Source organism: Leptidea sinapis, chromosome 9 (genome assembly GCF_905404315.1).
Source record: "Leptidea sinapis chromosome 9, ilLepSina1.1, whole genome shotgun sequence".
NCBI classification, from domain to species: domain Eukaryota; kingdom Metazoa; phylum Arthropoda; class Insecta; order Lepidoptera; family Pieridae; genus Leptidea; species Leptidea sinapis.
Genome location: NC_066273.1, coordinates 14,151,196 through 14,174,508, shown reverse-complemented (window position 1 = coordinate 14,174,508; position 23,313 = coordinate 14,151,196). Strand labels below are relative to the sequence as shown.

Here is a 23,313-nt window from a genome sequence, read left to right as displayed (position 1 = left end):
TTTTAAATAATTGAGAGTATATTTTAACATACCTACTCGAGAAAAGATGCATCATGATTATAATATAATGATCTCTCAGTATATAGTTCATAATATAGTTGTTTTTTTCACCACCTTATGAACACATACCGAATGAAATTCACAATGGCGCTGTCGTGATGCAAAGTTACCAAGCGGAATAGTTTTTTCTTTATCACATTTAGGGACGAGACGAGCAGGACGCTTGATTGCCCATTACAGTGCAGTGCCGCTCAGGATTCGTGTAAAAATTATGAGCGGCACTAGATGTTAAGTCTCCTTTGCCCAGTAATTTCACTAGCTACGGCGCCCTTCAGACCGAAACACAATGATGCTAACACATTACTGCTTCATGGCAGAAATAGGCGCCGTTGTGGTACACATAATCTAGACAGCATCCTGTGCAAAAGAGCTTCCCACTGGCTCTTACATGCATAGTGAGCTTTAGTTTCACATTTAAAAAGTCGTTTTTACTGTTAAGGGCATTACCTGTACATTGAGTGTAAAGATGGAGGTCGTCTGCGTACAAGTGATAATATAGAGAAGTTAAACGATGAGTAATATTATTTATAAATACAGAAAATAGTAGAGGAGACAAAACTCCGCCCTGGGGTACACCAGCAGTAACGCTACAGATGACGATATTATGTTAGCTGCAACGACCCACTGCTTGCGTCCATGGAGATAGCTAGTAAACCAGTTACATGCTGTTGCAGAAATACAACTTTCTAATGGTAAAAATACTTTTAAATTCTGTTTCTCGAGGTACGATAAAGCCTCCACCAAGACAAGCCAAGCGAAGGGCAAGGGCACTACTTACCTTTTCTCGAAATATATATTTTCGTATCGGCGTGAGGTGACAAATATATTTCGTACTACTACTGTACTCGTTCATTACTTTTCTGTTAAGCGATAGTTCTTGTAATAACGATGCCGCCAAGTCACATATATTGACTAAGGTGTAGAACTTGGGATGTTAGGCCTTGTAGATCTGATAACTTTTTGACCGTGTAGGTCATATGGTCTTGTGTTGGCAACATTTTACATGAAAATGTTGCTGGGATACTTTATCTCTTTATAATTCTTTACTAGCTTTTACCCGCGTTTCGCGACTTACTCCGCATAAAATTCGTATCGCGTACCCTCGGGAGCTCTTAAAAAATATGTTATGTTGCGTGTGAAAGATGTGAAATATCTCAATAAATATTCAAAGTTCTGATTAATAAATACAAAAACCTAAAAAAAATAGTTCACTGGTATGATTGGCCTCGAATTCGATGTACTTACCTTGACACGTCGACAGACAGGCGTGTGTGGTCGTATAATGTTCTACATTTTGTCATTCAAAATAAAGTGTCCATAATATAATGTTAAGTAAGTTTAATGTCAGCCACTGCAAGAACTTTGGAAACGATATTCCATACTAATGTAATGATAATTTTACGTGGTGACCATCTTACGTGTATACCAAAAATGACCAATAACTAGGACTAGTAGTTTAAGCTATATCGTAACAACTGATATGACGATTATGCTCTACTTTCCCAAAAATGGCGTCTATTTTATCTGCAACAGGCCGACTAGAGCGAGGTGCATCTTTGACATCAAAATACCCGGATTGAAAACGCTTAAGCCAAATTTGTACTTGGTACACTTACTGCATTATAATACTGCCTTTTTTGATAAAGTATCGAATTTCTTCATAACATTCACTGATTTTGACAGAAAAAAAAATTGAAAACAACTGAAGGAAGGAAACCACATTTTATTATTTTGTTTCTTTTTGTGAAATGTTACCTTTTTAATTCATCAAAACTAGCCCGATACACGTAGTTGGTACTGTTAGCCAAGGAGATTTTATTAGGTACCTACAAGACGTTTCATCCATACTAGTTACCTGCACAACTTTACCTATGTTTAGTACCTATATGTACATGTAGTACCTACATATATTAGTGTTATAATATTATCTCATTTTAAGGTAATGTAACATTCAATAGACCGATTATTAATTCATAATATTAATAATGACATTAAAATATTTGCACGTCTATTGACACGAAGTTAATTAGTTAGTGTTAAATAGCAATAAAACTAAATATGACATAAAATTTACCGCGCCAAATTTCAAAAATTGTTAATGTTATTTTTATATGTATAGGTGATACAACCGGTGGATTCTGCTATATTTCTTGGCATTACTCAGGATTTCAAATTACAATAAGGCACCCATATTGAAAGATTGGCAAATAATATTGAATTCACAATTAAAAAGATTTCATAATTATCTGACATAAACACGGCGCGACTAGTTTACTTTAGTTATTTTCATAGTATTATGTCCTACCGAAGTTATGTGCTGTGCTGCAAAAAAGGGCTATTCGCGCTATTTATAACCTAGGTCCTAAAGAATTCAGAGAAAAATTTAAAGGAATTAAGTTTATTTTAACTGTTGCATCTCAATATATTATTGATAGTGTTATGTTTGTTTATAGGCACAATGTAAACACCAGGAACAAAAATAAACATGTCTACTACTCGGTTAAGTCGAGTTAGTAAGTCTTTTGTCCGGCGATGTAGATATATGCTTTTACAACTTGATCCCAGAAAATTTCCTTGAGGCATACTTATGGAAAAAACGGCAAAAAACAATTGGTAGATATAATATGGTATCGTAAGGGGGGTTCCTATTTTCGCAATAAACCTCATTAATTAGGTATATTTTGCGTGCATGCTGGCAGGCTGGTTGGTCATCCAACCAGCCCAGCGTCTTCAAGATATTCAAAATCTTCTTGGAATGGTATCAAAATTTCTGGAAGAATTATTAGATATCGGGGCGTCGATCGCCCCTCCAGTGCGTTCCAGAATTCCATGAGTTACAAATAAAAAATGTTCTTTTTCAAAAAGGCATTATAATATTTTGTACTTACGAGACTGACTTGTAGTTTTTTAAATTGTTCTTCATTATTAAAGTTGGGAAAAAATGTTTATTTCATGAACAACTCGTTAGTTTAAGATTAGATATAATAAAAAGCTATGACTAACACAAACGAGATCAAATATATTTAAGGTGAGTCTCAGTTATTTTAATACGTTTTGTTCTGGCATATTTCATAAAGTATGATTATCCTTAACCCAAATATTATGACATCACATTTAGTTGTTTTGGAAACTCGAAGAAAAGCCGAGGAGGAATGACGTGAAAATTGCAATGACAGTGATCTAAAAATAAGGTCGGCTTCAGCTTGCCAGCGGTGAGCTCTCATGGCTCGCCAGTCGAGATCAAACCGTCGCGGGATTCAGTCGAACGAAATCGAGCAGCAACCATGGTTTACGAAAGTGACTTTTATACGACGCGTCGGCCTTACAGGTCCAACTACAGCGTGACGGTGAGTTTTTTGCTTTGTAATACCCGTTGAGCGTGAACCTCGCTCCATCGAATCCCCGGGAGCCGGACGCCCTCGCACCACACGACCCAAACCCTTCACAAATAGTCGATATAACATTTTAAATAGAGCTTATAAAATTTGCTTCATACCCCGGTGATGTAGTCGGACATTCGATTAGCTAGGAGTCCATCAGTTGTTTTCGTTTCGCATGTGGGTCGAATTGCAATAAAACGTATCTCGGATATGAGAGTTGCCGCGCGCGCCAAATATAGCCGCGTCTGGAGCCGCCGCCCGCCCAATAACGGGGAATTCTACGCTTGCAGCGGGCGGGAGACTGGGAGAAGGTGCCTTTCGTGCCGCGGCCGAGTCTCGTGCCGGACCCCGTGACGGCGTTCGGGCGCAAGGGGCGGCCGGGCGGCCGGGCCTCGGTCCTCGAGCCGGTGACGCGACAGAATATCCCGCCGAAACCGGAGTCGAAGCTGGCGCCGCTCGCGCCCTACGTGTCCCCCCGCGAGCAGACGCGCGCGCGCGTGCTGGCTCTGGTGGGGCAGCGGGAGCGTGCGTACGAGGCCGACCCGCTGGGCACGCCGCGCGACCACATGGACGTGGTGCTGGCGCAGGCGCACGGCCGGCCGCAGGTCTCGCCGCACCGCCACGTCTTCTACAGCAACTACGCGTCCTACTGATCGGTGCTCGCCCGTAGTCTGTCGTGTGTCGCTTTCGCTAGGGTCGGTCGCGGCGGGTGCGAGGGCGGTCTGCCGCGGGTGAGTGGCCGGTGCTAAGGGCGCGGTTGTTGCAGACGCCGCGCCACTACGTGGTGGTGGACCGCGAGACGCTGCCGCGCCGCGCCGAGGAGCAGTACTCGTACTCGTACAACAGCACGTCGGAGCGCTCGGGCGCGGGCTCCGCGCCGCAGCGCTCCTCCTACAGCAGCACGGTGGAACGCCGCGCGGGCAGCGGCCCCGGGGGCTACTCGTACTCCAGCGAGCGCTCCAGCAACCTGGGCGGCCCGGGCGGCTACTCCTACTCGTCGACCAGCAGCGGCCGTCTGCCGTACGGCACCACCTACCGCCACTACTCTTACCGCGTGTAGCGCCCCGGCTCCCGACCCCGACCCTCACTCCCGCCCCCTCTCACCCCCGACCTAACTTACCACTCCGACTTAAACAGTATTCGCTAACGCAATTGTGATCGCTCTACTTTACACTTATACATAAGTGGACGTGTATCTCTAGCTTTTTGATGTTTAGTATTATATTATTTTTCTATTTACACGTTACAAAATTATATTTAGACTGAATTTTTAATAAAGCTTGTGTTTTTATGTGTTTGTTTTTCTGTTGTGACTATCTGTGGGAATCTCTATCTTACCCACACATGTTTATACTTACACAACCATCGATGAAGAGCACGATGTTGTTAATTAATTTTAAATCACACAGATAACTAATTACTTATCTAGTACTAAGCACTTACACACGGTAATAATTATTACATCTTAAAATATACTGATACGTATAGGTACGTAAATTACCACATTATATCACAAGACAACAGCTTTGAAAGCAACCTTTTTTTAAAATCACCGTTTACCGAATAGTGCCCACAAATCATTTTCACTTTCGTTGGACTAGACATTTTATTAGTATTTCAGGATTAGTAAGGTATGTCCTTACTAATCCATAATCTATAAAATGATTTTATATGATATGATAGTTTTTTTTGTTGTACCTAGGTAATCAAAATAGATACCTACTTTGATAATATAGTGTTTATTTTTGTAGTTTGGAAGGAATTGTGATTTCCTACTAAGTATAAATAACAAAAGCAATATTTTAAGACTTCTATTTAATAAAACACTACTTACATAAGCACCTACAGGTAGGAAAAAATAGTTGATTAGGTAATTTCTTTTCAAGAATTTCTCACAATTACCTACTATGCAAGGCATATCTACTTTATTTAATGTTATGTACTTACTTAACAAATATTTTTACTAGTTACATATATATATTCTAAATAATTAAGTGCCGATTTTTCAATCCTCAGATAAATCACCAGATAACTATCGAGAGAATAAAATTAACTTGCTGTTTATCTAACGATTAAAAGTTTTGAATTTTTCAATCGCTTTTTATCCAAAGAATAGTTGTCTGTGGTATTGTCGAAGAAACTTCACACTTCATACGTGCAAGCGAGATAGACATATATATTATTTAACGCTTATGCGTTTTTCTTCCTTTGACCTTTCTCTATCTTATGATAGAGAAAGGTCAAAGGATGCTTCTTTGACATTAGACATTTATCACAAAAAACCTCTAATTCACTCGTTTATTTGTTCAGTTTATTTCAATTTAAAATTGTTTTCGTTGTTGTTGAGGAAATGGATTTCTTCTTCAATCGCGAAGTCGTCAATTGTCTCAAAAATATCCATTATATTATAATTTCTACTATATTAGATAGTTATAACATAAATTACGTGAGTAGTCGTCAAAAGATGATTATTATTAGATCTGTTGACATGAGCATAGATAACATACTTATAACTAGGGAATACATTATCTACAAATATAACCTAAAAAACTTAAAAACACGTCCAAATTATTCCACTGATAGCTCTTAACCGGCTCCCAAAGGGGCCGATAAATATAATCACCCGATATAGTCTTAATTCGTTCGATAACTTCTATCTGCCTGTTGAAAAATGTCGAAATTGCGCTATCCGTCGAATTTCTCTTATCTAGTTGTTTAACTGAGGATAGAAAAATCGGCCCTAAGAAGTACATTAATAATGTAAATTTGTAAGACAAGAAACTCGTTATTATTTTTATTAACATACAGTAAGTATAGTCATACAGTATCTAATAATAAAATGGATAGTTATACAAGTTACAACTCGTCCCAGAACGAGAGAGTTATAACAACTACAAGTTACTTAATAACTTATTACAGGTTTCGTTTGCAATTTAAGTAATGTAAAACTTTAGCAATAATAGTACTTAAGTATAGCGATTATTTTCTTAACACGCAACTTAGGTAGGTAGGTAGGTTCATTATTATATTTGTGAATAATTTTTTTAAATAATATATTATTGCAAAACAAATCATGCAGAGCTCTTAGGTCCGCATTCCGGAAGGCATTTTAATACGTACATGTTGAAGTATAGTTGTCTCTTTTATTCAGTTACAAAGACGAAATTACAGTGACAACAATACGATGATCACGTAGGTATTAAATATTGTAATGCCTTCCGGGACAAGGGCCTTAAATCTACACATTAGTACATACCAAACATTTATGAATACCTATTATTTCCATGTAGCCGTTGATGTCTACGTACTACCTATCTTCACTTCTACCAGCATACAGTATTCCGTACGTCACATATATACCCAAGCTGTCTCAGGTGAGTTGGACGCTGTACATAAGCTACGATTAGTCAAACAAGGCAATCATTGCATCTGCACAGCTGGAAGCGTTCATTTGCACCGTTCGTCATGTTCAGCGCATGTTATGTAGGGGTCATGATTCATAAAAGACGAAAGAATGAAATTGTTTATGGCTATGTAATGGATACTTTCCATGAAATAATCATGGCATAAATATGTTATCTGCTAGTGGCATCATCATTCAGTGCTAGCATTATTGCAATCCACAGTCTCAGTAGTTAGTATACCTATTAAAACAAAAACGTAAATATGTTATTCGCTACGGGCTCATGGTTTATAACGATTAATGAATAAACATTTTTGTGCTGTTTGATGCGTAGTTTTCAGGAGAATATTATGCTGTTAAAAGTAATCTGCTAGAGGCATCATCATTCATATAATTGCAAATTATATTGAGCTAGCCTTGCAACCCGAGCAAGCCACAGACTCACTAGTTAATATACCTATGGCATAAATAAGTTATTTGCTACGGGCTAATGGTTTATAACAAGTAAACATGTTTGATGTGTAGTTTTTAGGAGGATATTATGCTGTAAACATGTTATCCCCTAGTGGCATTTATAAAAAACAAGCTATATTGAGCTAGCAATAATGCAGTTCACAGAATTTATCCATACATATGGGGTAAACATGTTATATTTTGCCACGGGCTCATGGCCTATAACGAATAAATATACTTAATATAAGAAGTACTTATTGGGCTTTTTAATGGATAGTTTCAGGAAATAATTAAAGTGTAAAAAGTTTATAACTGCTAGGGAGGATTATCATTTAAAAAAAGCATTTTTTATGTATGGACTTTGTTATTTATGGTTTCTAGAAGAAAAAAACGGCTTTTGTACATTTTATCTGCCATCTGTCCGTTCACCGAAATTCTCAAGGTTTTCGATAGATTTATTGGTGCTGTATTACTAGACGTAGAATCTAGACCGAAAATTTCTTCATCCGGATTCAGCTTATGTTTTGTTTGTTCTGTATTCTGAGGTTTTGTGAGATAAGTTTCCAACCTGTATTTAAAGAAACGTGAATCAAGTATTTAGGTCATGTTCAAACTCTTGATTTAGTGTATTGTTGAAATTAATTACCTAGTCATGACATAGACCATTAATGGTAAATAGAAAAATTTAGGCGAATTTAGCTTTGTTTAAAGTTATCGTGACCACAAGAATCTATACAGGGTGGCCGAGAAGTTGACGTCCAAAGTACAGAAGATAGTTAGGTAATATTGGGTAAATAGTTATATGGAAAGGCTGACGTACTGAACCGGATATTTCAATCATAAACAAACTGAGATTTCAGTTAATCACGTAGGCGGGAAGCAACACTCGTGAAGGAAAAGATTTTGTTGGCACTAAACCAAAGGTCACGTTGATAATGTCTGCTAATTAAGAAAAGAAACAATTAATGTTTGTGTTCTAAAATTAGTAACAACACAGCGTAGGCATTTCAGGCCAGTGGAAATTAATAATAAGAACGAAGACGATATACTGATGAAAGCAGTTGTTTCAGCCTCTTCCTAAGGGAAGTCTTGAATGGTCTCTTGGAACGCACACTCTTCGAAGCTTGTCAATCATATGTACCTCTTCGCCTATTTATGTAAAAAAAACACAAGGTGCAACGTTAGGACTGTGTGGTGAATGCGTCATCAATTCTATATTTGAGGGCTTCATAAACACATTCCTTAGCGAAATGCGAGGACGCGTTGTCGTGATGAAGAATGACTTTGTTGTTTGTTGACCCTTGTGCATGCATTTATTTAAATACCAATGTGCACTCACTGTCCTTTGGTTTTCAAGTGTAAATGTAGTGCAATGTTTCGATTTGCTAAAAGAAGGAACCAATCACTTACCAATGCTTAAACTTTTCTTAACTTTCGTAGGCAAATCTTTAAAAGGAAAGACCCACTCCGCAGTTCAAACCATCGTATCCAGGTTTCCGCACCGATGACAATATTATATTAAACAGTCAATGATTATCGTCTGTTTTATTTTTTTTTTCATTTTACGGCACCACTCTACAAGCAATCGTATCTGGTCGTCCTTTCCTTATTTCAAATCAAATCAAAATCAGTTTATTCAAGTAGGTCACGGAAATGACACTTATGAATGTCAAAAAAAAAATCTTTTTGAATCTACCGCTAATTCGTAAAGGGTTGAGCTAACGAGAAGAAGTAGCAAGAAACTCATTGCCACTCTTCTATATCAAGATTTACAGATCATTTCAATTAGAATATAATATGTAAAATGATGCAACAAACACACTCACACATTTATTTTATTTATTTAACTATTTACCGAATGTAAGGCTACCCAGTATTCAGATTTACATGCAAAATATTTTGCATTTGGCTCATACCAGTACCGTAGGAAGTGTAATAATACAGTAGGACTTTGCTGACATTATTAGTTTTGGTTTCGGCATCAGCAGGTGACGGTTGACTTTTAAGTGAGTTATCACAGAGATGATCACGACCACATCTGGATTCACTGAACCAGGAATACACAGAGTCTACGTGATGGAGCTTTATCACCAACTGCCAATGGATGTCTCTGGAAACTTTTTTGTTTAATTTATACCACAGCGATAATCATTAAAAAGTTGTGGCTCGAATAATTTTTTAGGAGGCATTTAAAAAGAAACATCAGCTAGGTAGATATTTATTGTTGATAAAGTAGGGATGTTTTAAAATACGTTTATTGTGCCAATGTATGTTATATATGGATACCGACTGAAATGGATAATTAATTGATATTAAATCTTAAAAAAAGTATATCTCTTATTTAGATATAGGATTTTATGTATCCTGGATAGGTACCTATTTAATAGTTTTGGACAAAGTTACTAAACGCGGTTATTTGAGAACGAAAAAGATCCCATGATTAAGAAAACCAACGTGTTTAACTCTCTTTTTATATTTAGTAGTTTTAATTAAGCAGCAAACCTTAAACCAAAAAGCGCGTACACCTTCCTTAAAGGCCGGCAACGCTCCTGTGATTCCTCTGGTGTTGCGGGAGAATGTGGGCGGCGGTGATCACTTAACAACAGGTGACCCGTACGCTCGTTTGTCAAAAAAAAAAATACCATAGCTATAATCATACTCCGGAAGTACGATCACCCAGGTTTTTTAATAGTAATTGTGTGAAGTAGGTAACCTTAGTATTCATTAAAATATCTGTTTTACTGTTTTCTATTTTATACTTTAAAAATTTCCATTTCATCAAAAGCACTCAGCAGTAAGCTCCTGAGTAAACAGACGAAATTATCTAAACATTGACAAACTGTTATTATTATAAACATTTCAATGTGAAACAATAACAACCATTCGTTGACTACGGACTCGTCTTGAGGGCGGGCGGCATTGCGTCTAAATTTAGGTACACTCGAGTTTTGTGTGATTCATCCAGTAATCGCGTTATGCGTCTCAATTTAAATAATTATATTAATAGCACTTTGGCAAGTTCATAGCTGTTATTTCATAAATTTTACGATCAATTAAAATGCATTCAGGTAATAAAATATATCCAGCATAGAGATCATTAGCTAAAAGTTACGAATACTTTAATAATTTTCGGCTTCGGCGTAATGGCTGAGACTTTTGAGTAGGAGTGGTAAGCCCTCCTAGGCGAGATGTGAGGGTGAAACTTTTTCAGATGATAGAACATATTTTAAGATTTATTAAATGTAAAATATTTAATCGTTTAACATTCAATAAAAACATATCTTTTGTCGATGGTTGGAAGGCTCCATCATATCTAAAATAATGCATTATACTGGACTTGAGAATAACCTTGAAATGAATTAATACTCTGTGGTGAAACTTTATACATGATTGAAGAAGACTTGGCTTCGTATCATTATAATAAGACATGAAAATACATACCATTGACCATCGCTGCATGGCTCTGCCTTGCCTTTTTCATTTAAGGGAAGAAGATTAAAAAAATAACGTTCAATTGTTTTTTCCAAGTAACGCTAGATAGATTGAAAACATACAAATAATGATAATGTTATTTAGGCTAGTGAAACTCTAAAAAAAAGCGATTCACTCTATTGTATGAAGCGTGCAGTCATTGACAGATTGACAGGCTGTTCGCTTTCAAACTTTGCCGGATTATACTTCGTCGCCAAACACCATACTGTAATTACTATTATATCAAAATCTATCAAACTTATGTCAAATGACTGCACGTTTCATACTAAACTAAATTTCAATTTTTACTAAGTCCCGCCTCTTATTTAATATTCTTTTAACATAGTAGTTACTTACATTCTCTCTGATGTAATTTTCTCGCGCCAGAGCGTGGAACTAACGCAGCAGAAACAGAAACTTGATATATTCATGTCTCGCAATTCTACTTATAAAAAATATCCTCACATGTACCTAATTGGTGCTAAAAAATTTGTTTTTTTTAAAGTGATAACCCTCACTTCTGGGATTACTTACACAAATTAAATTTAAACACAAAATCGTTCATAAATTTAATTTCTGAAATTGGTGCTGTAGATTTTGGAATCGGTTTTCCCACAAAACCAATTCAAACTAAGTATACACGATAAATACATTTCCAAATTACATACTGTACGTGATGATATTTTACCAAAGAATATGTTTTCGATGACAAAAAAACTGGCGAAAAAATTTATATTGTGACGTCAGAGAAATAACTATATTTAACTTTCATAGTTTAATCCTAGGGAAATTTGTAAAAAAAATAGAAGCTATACAATAGCGGTGAGAGGAGCTCTAATTTTTTCGAGTTTAATAAAACGATATATAGATTATTTACATAAATTTAAAACGTGACATGCAACATAAACATTCGTTGGTCTCTTTTCTATCATCAACTGACATTAGCACCTGCTTCTCAGCTTCTTACACCGACCATTGAGGATATAATGTCCAACAGCTCCAACAACACTCATTTCAATAAGTACCTATTCATATTTTATATTGCTTTTAATTTTGTTTATATCAAAACTTAGGCGAGGTTGCACCTACTAGCTTTAGTAATAACAAACATCTTAAAGTATCGATTAGCCAAAAAATGAGTTGCACCATTTGATAATTTTTAGATGACGTCATAACTATAACTGTTAACCGTGACCGTAAAATCTTCGCCGGTTAAAGATATTGTTAGTGTTAAATAGCGACTCTCAAATGTTTAAAATAAATATTCGATTATCGCTATTTTTTTCAATTTTTTGTTAGATTTTTTCTTTTTTTAAATTAAACTATGCCACGGAATACAATGGTGCAACACATTTCACAGTCTATGTTAAAGTAAGCGTTATTGTTAAAATTAAAGACTAAACCTTAACTATAAAAGCTAATATGATGCAACCAAGCCTAATTCTTAACTATAATTTGGAACAAATACCTAGTAGTAGTAGTACCTACTTATGAATGCAAAAGTTACCACTAGTTCATACAATTTGTCAAACTTCTGGTACTTGTTGAGTCGAGAAGTCAATGAACAAGTATCAAAAGTTGATGTTTTTGCATGGCTGGAAGTTAAGTTAAAACCCTTGAAACTAAATATTTTCTAAGGTAAGATTCCTGAGTTTTTCTTTTCGCGAAATGCTATTATGGTCGAATTTATAACATTGCCCATATTGTTATAGTATATGCATGTGAGTGGTAACTCATTGCATATATTATAACTTGCTTGCTTTTTGCCACTTTACCTACGTACGGCAACAATTTCAATTCGATATACCTTGTCTTATTGTATTGATGTTTATTGCTTTGTTATAACAAATTTAACACTGCCTTTTAATATTTTATAGTCTTTGTAAGAGTCTACCAATAACTATAATAATATATGTAAATTTAACCATTATTTCTTACCAATTTACTAATTCATGAGTCAGTGAGACACATGCACTAATAAATTAACAAGAGTTAAATTGTTTAATTGTATCGGGGGTGTCCATTGATTACATGAAGCGTTTAGTTGGGCATGGGTCAAACCAATTTCACGTTCGGAGAGATTAATGACCTTCTAAAAAAGAGCGGGTCTTAATTTTTAGCGTTGAATTAATATGATTACGGAAAAAGTTTTTAAAAAATCCAACGCAATCGAGCTTATAAATAAATAAACTTATTAACATTTAAAACACGAATTTTGAAAATCTCGCGTGAAATTAAGGGGTAGGGTTCTAGCATAATCTCACGGCAGAGATAGGTGTCCTTTTTCTGCCCTAGATGAAAGAGTTTCCTCTTCAGTAGAAAATTCGGCAAGATTTTCTCACGTAATTTGTGGATGCCCCAAAAACCCGATATTTCTCCCAGCCTATACTTTTAAGCAGAGTTTATCTCGTCACAAATCTAAATGGTATAATGTAGCCGATCGCTTTTAAGTTGTGGAAATATATTTGCTTTTTATTTAGAAAGTTGTTGACTTTTGTGTGGCTATGATGTTCAGTCTGTATCATTAACGCATTTAATAAAAAAAGCAACGAGAGAAAACTCATAATTAAAAGATATCAAAATTCCAGGCTGAGTTAATATATCGCCCGACTTCTCGCACGGTCACTCGGCTCGTCACGTACCCAGAGCCCCCGCACCACGTGGTGAGGGTCCGGGTGCGACCCTCCGTGATCCTTCGAGAGCTCGACCGCATCGCCTACCGCCGCAGACCAGCGCTGGCTGTCTCTGCTCTTGATGACTACTACCGCTCCGAATCGACGAAGGTATGTTGCATGTTTGTTCACTCTTGGTTCAAGACCTCAAGGACCAAGGCAAGTGTTCCGAAGAGCTGTTTCATCTGAAACCTGCCGACGAATTCCACCTTCGCACGACACGCCACAAGTTAGGATATCATCCCCACCATCTGGATGTGTGGCGGTCCTCAATAGTGCGCTTTTCAAGGAGCTCTCTTCCACGTACTACAAAGCTCTGGAACAAGTTTCCTTGTACGGTGTTTCCGGCACGATACGACATGGGTACCTTCAAAAAAAGCGCGCACACCTTCCTTAAAGGCCGGCAACGCTCCTGTGATTCCTCGGGTGTTGCAAGAGAATGTGGTCGGCGGTGATTACTTAACATCACGTGACCCGTACTTTCGTTTGCCTTTTTCTATAAAAAAAGGCCATTACTATTTGTAAAAGTGAACAAAGAAAATTACGTATATCAGCTGAATTAGCTTATAGTGTTGCTGAAGCATTACCAAAAATATCTGAAGCAGGAACCTGACATTCCGTTGAAACTTGGTTAAGATTGAAAGAATCATCATCCACTCCAATCACAACCACGGTGCTATCGATTGAGTGAGACCTAGAGGCAATAGTGCAGCCTCTGTAGCGGTGCACAGTATACTTAGCGATAAATACGACAGTGTAAAAGCAACTTAACGCCACCACATTGGTCTATTTAGAGAACCAGAAATCGAAACAATGGAAACAACGGGGACCTCTATGACACCGTCACAAGCCGTTTTACATAATAATATATGTACAACAAAGCTCATATTCTTTAAATGCCTAGAATCTTGGTTATTTCTGTGGTAAATTATCTTACATTCCGGAAAGGATTGTCAGATGTAATTTAATATCTTATATAACACGTGAAAAATAAATTACGAAGAAAGCCACCATTATTCTTCTAGTTTCTTAAAAGCGCACGGGAAATTTTAAAGCAATTGATAGAAACCTTAAGCCCAATACAAAGAATATTTATATTCCAAGGCTCACTTAACTTTCTTTTACGAACAGCTCTTTACTGAGTGTAAACACAAATTGTGCACTTTTGAATCTCTTTCTTGTGTACTCATATACATGTAACCAGGTTTTTACATGTATTCAGGCAAATGGCACGGCGCATAAGAGTAAATTAGTATCAGTATAATTGATGATGATTTCATAAATAATGAAACGGACCTAAATTTATCTTAATATAGATACAGGTTACAGGATAGCGTATCGATTGAATTATTTCAGGCATTTGAAGACGAAACGCGCCGCATCCGGGCAGACACTGCTTCTTTACTGCTAAGAGCTCGCTCCGCAGCGCCGCGTGCTAAAACTCTTGCTCCTTTAGATACGATCTACTCGTGAGTATTTTTAGTTTGTGTATTATCTTGTTTCAGCTTCGTTGTATTGTAAATTGTAAATGAGAAAATACTTTTATCATAACGTCTAGGAAATGAGTAGAATATACACGATATATTTTGATATTAAAATTAAAAATGATGGCCCAAAGTAAGTTTGATCACATATTCGAAGTTTAGTAAAACCGAGGAGGACCGGCTAATAATCAAATAATAAGCAGTTTATTGTCCAGGTGTGTTACACCCACGCACATTTTACCAAGAACCTCTACCATAAATAGACATACGAATGTATCAGCCTGTTAGTAATTACCTAAAATACCTAGATGATATATACACCTGCCCACTGTCGCGTTGTTTCTTGGCGTGGCCTGTTACACGGACCAGAATAACTCATTGATGAAAATTGGACTGTTCGACACTGACATTGACATCACATCCATCGTATATTGGCATTGCATCAGTGCATTACTGCATTGTAAACAAAGAAACATGTTTTTATATCCACTAGATGTATGGTATGGGTGTACATTACACCGCCAAAATTATCCGTGACGCATTCTCGCTACTGGTCTAATTATAAATCAGTAAATGCCAACCGCCATTTGCTAGCTGCCTGCTTATTTTATGGTTTATTTTCATTGGACAAACTGTTGCTTTACGAATAAAGTTTACGTTGAAAACGACCTTTGTGATTTTAATTAGAAGAAGGATGATATCATTCATTCCTATAGCTTTTGACAACATTATTGTTGGATTGCACAAATTCAGAATGCCTAATTTCGTAATTTGATACTTCAGTGAAAATTATTTATATTGCTATACTTAATAATTCTTCTACTTCACGAACACATCTCCTTAAAACGCGATCCTCAGAGTTTAACTGCAGGTATTACAAATTTTGGTTTTCATAAAGCGTATCTGGTTCAGATATTTCAGCTTAACCGCGTATCAAATCCGCTGGATCAAGGCCTATTTTCTATTCAAGTGGAATAAATATTATGAAATATTTAAATTATTTATAGAAGTCGACTTGTTGATAAACAACTGTCTATTTAATATTATATTACTAACGAGATTCGTACCTACTTTATCAAGTAACTTGTTTATAATGTAATTAACTTTTACATTCTACTTTCGTATTATCATTTTTACATCGAAGTCTGTTTTATTTTTTATAAGAATAAAAATTATTACACCTTATAGACCAGTGTCGATAATTTTTGAAACCAAAAAAAAATAATAGTAGAATGAAACCCATTGGAAATAGAAGAGAATATAACAAAAATGAAAGGAATAATAAATTATATGCGATCTGAGGTCGGGAAGTGGAAAATCTATTTATAAAATATGTATAAAGGATAATAATTTAGTATTATGCTGTCCATTATTTTTACATTATTATTGATTAATTGTAATCCACATTATTGCTGCTACGAAATAACATGTATGAATTCTCTATGAAACAACGCCTTTAGATGGGCTTATTTTTTCGAACATTAAGCATTGTTATTTATATTTTTTACATTATCGGAAAGTAGAGGTTTTGACGAACAGAAAACATATTTTTTTTTTTAAAAATGCTCATATTTTGACGGGTGAATTTTCGATTGAAAATAAGGGTTCTTTTTCAATATTTCAGTAAAAAATATTTCAATTCTAATAAATTACAGTGTATAACAACAATATACAACACAAAAAATTCGGGAAAAAAAAAAAGATTTTTAGAAAAGATAAAAATAAACAAAAAAAAATTTCTTCCGTTTTCAATGGGTTTCATCCTGCTATTATTTTGTTTCACTTTTTATCATTTTCAGTGTTTCAGCAGTGGTCTATTAATGTTAAATTGCTTAACATGAAAAAATTTTGTTTTGATCGTTTTGGTTTAAATACAACTAAAATCACTATCGGAAAATTTCAGGTATTCATACGGAGAACCTGTCCCATACCGCTTCAGCAGCGATGCATACATTGCCAAATTACTTTTGCCCCTACGAAGTGTTGCTGACAATATCAACCACATTTCCTATTACCATGAACCCGCCAAGAAGTTCACAGGTATTTGATTGCTTTCCAACTTAACCAATTCCTTTCTCCTCCGATACCGACATAAGTTTGAACTTTAAGCGTATTTAATATTGTTGTTTTATGTGTTGTCCTTCTGGTATCGAACTAATTTTGGACTAACCTGATGCTAGTCTTAGTGTGACCCTGTGGTAACAGAGGTGTTGCTCACCAGGACGTGGCCACCTCGCGTGCGTGCATTACTCCGGCAGTAAGGCCTTCTCCAACCGCAGACCCCTCTACAAGGAACTGAGTATCCGGGATGACGTGAATCTTCTATCTTTTTACGCGAAGAACAGACTCGCGGCCTCCGGATTGGCCGTTGAGAATGCAACAGGTACCTCGCTGTATTCGCTCTCCTAGCGCTCGCTAATCCTTCGCATAATCAAAAAAAGAACATTTAAATTAATGCCAAAAAACCTCGTAGCTCCAGAAGTCATTCCATAGTTTGTATATACTTAGTTGCTCTCAGTGTGACTACTTACTGCTGTATAAACTACCATAGATTTTATGATTATTTTAACTGTGCTATAACATTACAATAAAGATCACGTTCGGATATGAAGAAAATATTATGTAGGTATGTTTGTGTATACTTGCATTAAAATTGATTAGAATTAGAATATCGAGATAAAGTTACTCATATTTCGGGTCATTCCCTGATTGAAAGGTGGCATTAAAATAATTTCGGAGCTCCGACGTCCACGGTGTTTAGAAAGCTTTAAAATGAGAAATTAAATATTATGTGTACTTATAACACAGAGTGTGGTGTCTCTTACAGCGAAAGACGCGCCGGAAGATCCGACAGCGGCGCAGTGCGCGTAGATCGACTCTCTGCCTCCTGCGCTCGGCGAAGCGTGGCGCGGGCGCAAGCGGACAGGTCCGCTTGCGCCCGCGTCGCAGCCATTCGCGATCTTTGATCTCGGTATAACATCTTCCGACTAACCGCAATACGTAATTCATATTTTTTTAATCACTTTATCCGATAGAATCGAATATATTTTGTTACAATTTACACAGAATTATATTTAAATCAAATTTGTGAATATTTCATATTTAACTTGACATTGTCGTGATACGGCGGTCCACCACATTTCTAAGATCGAGTTATCTCCTTTTAACTTAACAGAACTGATTTTATTTTCATAATAAATGTTTGTAATTGCACTTTAGTTGTTTCAATCTGTATGCACGTTAGTATCCTTTTATGCCTGAAATGTCCAAGCTTGCTAATGCTTTGCTTCCCAAACTAACATACATTATGTTTTGTATTTTTACTATCGCTAACAATAACAAATTTACAAAATGTATAAATCCACTTTTGTACTATTTTGAAAGTAACTACCTCATATTTTATTTAATTCAGTTACATTATCAAAATTTGCGCAGACTCCATTTCATCAAAATTTATCTGCACGGGGTCGAAACACGCTTGCAGCCGCTACACAGCATTATATAGGACAAAAATACAGGAAACCTAAGCTTACAAGGCTTTTGGGTTAATGCTATAGCAATAATAAGCGCTGCTGCGTCACTAATAATTATTCTGCAGTGGCCAATGGTGTGAACTATGCCTGAAAGCAATACATCCCACCACTGGCCACTGTTACTACGGGACCGTTGCCGCCGCGCAGTGAAGCTGCTCCCGTGGAGGCCCAGCCGCAAGTTCCAGGCACCAAAGGCTATGGAAGACCCTGGTGTTGAGCTCAAAGCTGCGAAGGCCGAACGTGAAGCGCGTTTCCGCGCATCCACCGCTGAGCCTGTTCTTGCACCATCAGTAGACCTTGCTGAAATTAAGAGGAAGCGGCAAGAAGAAGCGCGAGCTGCTGAAGAAAAGTAAGTACTTAATCTTGAAAGTTTATATTTACTAGCATTATAAACAGGTATGTTTGTGAGCTTGGTGAGGGGTAATCTCTGAAATACCTGCCGAAACGATTTTGTCGAGTAGAATTAGGTATTATAAAGTCCGCCCGGATTATATTTAACGCTTCTATTCCAACGCATAATGGATCTATGAAAAAAGTTAACCGAAAAACGGTTTTTGAAGACTGTATTTACATACATGCTGTTGGAAATACATAGAATGTTTGCTGGTAAGATGTTGCAATATATGTAACTCAAAATAACTTACTTTCTTAATATTAATAGCCAATATTAAGGTGTCATTTAATACTTTAAGGAAGGCTTACTTTCGTCTAGCTAGGGCTTATAACTTCGCAATCACAACACAGATTGATTTTAACTCAACTAAATTGTAATCATTGGTATGTTTATCATTACAAGTTCTAATATTTTACAACTTATATTTATATTTTCAACCATGAGGATGTCCAAACTTTGGAATTGGTCAGCTGTTAATTTGTAATTAATTAATTTTATTTTTGTAGAGCTCTGAAAGAAGAAGCAAAACGTGAAGCCGAGCGCAAAGCACAGGTATATAATTATTACGTTATAACATAATTGCTGCAGTCTTAAGAGAGCGATTTATACACACCTTACAATATCTCACCTATCCACCGTGAGGTTATTTATAATTTTTTCTTATGGATTAAGTGGTGTTAAGTGATCACCGCCGCCTACATTCTCTTACAACACCAGAGGAATCAGAGGAGAGTAGCTAGCCTTTAAGGAGGTATACACCTTCCTTAACGGCCGGCAACGCTCCTCAAGGCGCTTTTTTTGAAGGTACCCTTGTCGTATCGTCCCGGAAACACCACACAAGGAAGCTCATTCCAGCTTGGTAGTACGTGAAAGAAAGCTTAATTATATTTTACTTCCACTTATCGGTCAACCGCATAGGGGACTTACCTACCTGGTTAAACACCAGGTAATCTAGCCGGTACTCATTATCTAGCCGGTATCCTGTGCAAAAGAGCCTCCTACTGGTAAATGCCCTTGGGCCTGGGACTACCCTATTCTTTTTATGCCCCGGGGAAGAATCCTGAAAATGGAGTATAAATATATTTTTATTATTTTTTGTAAAGACTATTTACAATAACATTACATGAAATAAAAAATATTACTGCGTTGAATCCATTGAACACAAGAACACTGGCATTTCTTTTTCTGTAATGGAAAGCCAGGCTGATCCGTTGCACTTATGTTTGCTGTAGATTGATAGAGACTGCTTTATATTATTGCTATGAAAATAAAGTTTTCGCAATAACAACTAGTACTCTATATTCTCCACTATAACAAGAAATAATGAAAAACAAAGTAGGTGAATATGATTTTCGCCATACAAACAAAATTGTTTCTTTTACAAAAGTATTAAAGAAGTAGGTACATAATCATGAAGGACGGTGCGGAAACCTTCGTATTTAAGCTCGGGTCGATTCCGATCCCCCATTAAAAATCGTTTAAATGGAATCGTTAACTTAGAATCTGTTTATATATTTTTATATTAAAACCTTGTAAGCATAAGAGGGACGTAATATGTCTCGAAGACAAGCAATTGTCTTGAAAAACTTTGTTGATTGCGTTGATCACTTATTAGAAAGGTTTACTGCAGTATAGCTGGAGGATTTAGTACAGTAATAAGATTATAATTTTTCTATGCTTAACTAAACAATGAATATTAATCAACTGCTTAACTTAAAGATTATTTTGACAGCACAATTATTTTAACAGGAAGAAGCAGCTGAAAGTAAACGGGCTGCAGAGGAAGCGCGTAAAGCAGAAGAAGAAGCACGTAAAGCAGAAGAAGAAAGGTTAGCCGAAGAGGCTAGATTAGCAGAAGAAGCAAGGATCCAAGAAGAGGCAAGACTGGCCGAGGAGGCTAGAATTGCTGAAGAGGCTAGATTGGCCGAGGAAGCCAGATTAGCTGAAGAAGAGAGAATAGCACAAGAAGCTAAACTAGCTGAAGAAGCGAGACTAGCTGAGGAAGCTAGATTAGCTGAAGAGGCCAGACTAGCTGAAGAAGAGAGACTAGCTGAGGAAGCTAGATTAGCCGAAGAGGCTAAACTAGCTGAAGAAGCTAGATTAGCTGAAGAAGCACGGCAAGAAGAAGAGTTAGCAGAACAAAGGAGACAAGAGGAGCTTGCGAAACTAGAAGAATTAGAAAGGCAAGCCCAAGAAGATCGTGAAGCTGAACTGGCAAGACAGGTGCGTATTAATTATTAAAAATAATAAAATAGAATTTTACTCGGGCATAACAAAATAAATATAGCTTTTTATGCTTACTAGTAATTTGCATGTTTAGTTACTATAAAGGTTTGAACAGTCAAAGATAGAGGCACGCTAAAAAACGTGTATAAAATATTATAGAAAGCGAGATTTAAGTCTATTAATAGTATATTGTACAACAAGCGCGACAAGTTGTCGAATGCCCACGAAAGCGAAATTCGCTCGTGCGGTCATTTGCTAGATTGGGTATTCGACAACGTCGCAGGGGTTGCACATACTATTTTGTATTACAAATACGACGATTTATGTGTTATTCCCGACTCCATATTCGTTTTTAAACTTTGGTAACTTAAATTATTATTTTATTTATTATTAAATTAAACTGTCAGACGGGTCAACCTCTAATTCAGTTTTGATATTTCCAAATTTGCGTGTGCCATGTATTATATTATTTCTCTTTATATATAATATTTCTCTTTTAAATTCGTATACTTCCAGGCTGCAGAATTGGCTGAAATAGCAAGACAAGAATCAGAGCTCGCTGCAGCTAGATTAGAAGAACTGTCCCGAAGTGGTTCTGCTGCTGACGTCATTGACGAAGAGACAAAGTAAGGCATTCAGTACTTGAAATCATTTATTGAAACTAAATACTAAAGTAAATTCTCGAAATTTATAAACATATCACAGTAAAATTGCAGGTTTCACCTTCGATTTCTTAATTTAACCAATGCTCCAAACATACAATCAATCAGCTTCATATCATTACGATACAATAGTGTTTAAAGTCAAATAAAATTTATCTAATTAGTTATTAGGCTAGAACTAAGCGCTTATGAATCGTCATTAGGTATAAATATTTCTTTCAAATTACTGAATCTGCCACATGTTCGAAAAAAGTAGAGCTCGTGCGAAGAACATTTACAATAAACTCAACGGCCACTTGTCAAATAAAATAGAGTATTTTACTATGGCTGTAATGCATAACAAATTAGTTTGTGCCGTTTTAAATACCAAATATTTAACAAAAAGTAATAAAGAATAAACTGTAGATACCAATATAAATTATCGTATATTGGATTTTTTTTATGAAAATAAGGGACGAGACGAGCAGGACGTTCTGCTGATGGTAACTGATACGCCCTGCCCATTACAATGCAGTGCCGCTCAAGAATCTTGAAAAACCCCAGAAATTCTGAGCAGCACTACAACTGCTCTCGTCACCTTTAGAATTATGATGTTAAGTCTCATTTGACCAGTAATTTCAGTAGCTACGTCGCCCTTCGGACCGAAACACAGCAATGCTCATACATTACTGCTTCACGGCAGAAATAGGCGTCGTTGTGGTACCCATAATCTAGCTGGCATCCTGTGCAAAGGAGCCTCTCACTGGATGCATCAATCTTTAGAGCTTGAATTCTTTATTTGTGTAAAGATGCTTGTGAACATGGTGGTGGTGATTACCACTGTATACACTGATACATACACTGATTTTTTAACAATAACAGGTCGACTAACCTTACATTAGGTTCAATAAGTATCTTATTCTTGCAATTATAAAATTACACGCACATTACAGCGGAGAACCGGAAACAGAAGAGGAACCAATCGTTGAAGAACCTGAAAGCCCCGAAGTCATCCCCGATGCCGTTGAAAGTGCAGATCAAGCTGCCGAAGTTAGTGACGATGAGAACGCCGAACCCGACGTAACGGATGAAGAATAATTATAAAATAAACTACAACCACCTCCTTGGTTGTGGTTAGGTCTTAGTGACATTCTGTTGTGCATTTTTCTCTAACTTAGTTTTTAAGCTAGACTATGTGTCATTCATATCCTTTTTTGTTATTTTGAATGATATGCTAGTTTTTGATCGTTGACTGTATCACTCATATGCGTAATATATTTACGTATGAAAGAGTGAACAATATAAAATTGATAATTGCCACTGTCAAATATTGTTTGATTAACCGAGTTCCATTAACTATTATATTTTATTCTTGTTATGTTTATATTTTAACAATAAAAGACATGTTTAAAGTTTTGTTTCTTTTCCCAATTAAATTAAGAATAGAAAATAGATGATGAAGATGTAGGTAAATGCAACTTTAATTTTGAATATTGGCAGTAAAATAAATTGAGTTTAGGAAAGATCTTAACCGAGGCGGACCTCGGTTAAGACACGGATGTCCAACAGAGTTCCTTCCTAATAATTTAAGACTGA

The 23,313-nt window shown here is 36.5% G+C and overlaps 1 protein-coding gene across 3 annotated transcripts; it reads left to right on the top strand.

Annotated features, from left to right (window-relative positions):
- Positions 1–3,240: 3,240 nt before the first annotated feature.
- LOC126965900 (uncharacterized protein CG45076-like) lies at positions 3,241–23,129 on the top strand. 3 transcript variants are annotated; one of them, XM_050809670.1, is made up of 11 exons: positions 3,244–3,407; positions 6,731–6,814; positions 13,356–13,550; positions 14,796–14,908; positions 16,827–16,963; positions 17,145–17,306; positions 18,604–18,805; positions 19,357–19,402; positions 20,600–21,073; positions 21,593–21,702; positions 22,671–23,129. In XM_050809670.1, the coding sequence occupies exons 1-11, from the start codon at positions 3,345–3,347 to the stop codon at positions 22,813–22,815; spliced, it is 1,731 nt and encodes a 576-aa protein (XP_050665627.1). In that variant the 5' UTR covers positions 3,244–3,344; the 3' UTR covers positions 22,816–23,129. The 3 variants fall into 3 exon arrangements, with proteins under 3 accessions (XP_050665628.1, XP_050665627.1, XP_050665629.1); XM_050809671.1 differs by lacking the exon at positions 6,731–6,814 and having other exon boundaries at positions 3,241–3,407; XM_050809672.1 differs by lacking the exon at positions 17,145–17,306.
- The last annotated feature ends 184 nt before the right edge of the window (positions 23,130–23,313 follow it).

What these genes read in the sequence shown, in the direction of transcription:
- LOC126965900 (XM_050809670.1), top strand. Translation starts at nt 3,345, where the DNA reads ATGGTTTACGAAAGTGACTTTTATACGACGCGTCGGCCTTACAGGTCC. An exon ending in GGTCCAACTACAGCGTGACG is followed by an intron (nt 3,408 to 6,730) that starts GTGAGTTTTTTG and finishes ATTTCCATGTAG; the next exon opens with CCGTTGATGTCTACGTACTA. An exon ending in ACCGCTCCGAATCGACGAAG is followed by an intron (nt 13,551 to 14,795) that starts GTATGTTGCATG and finishes GAATTATTTCAG; the next exon opens with GCATTTGAAGACGAAACGCG.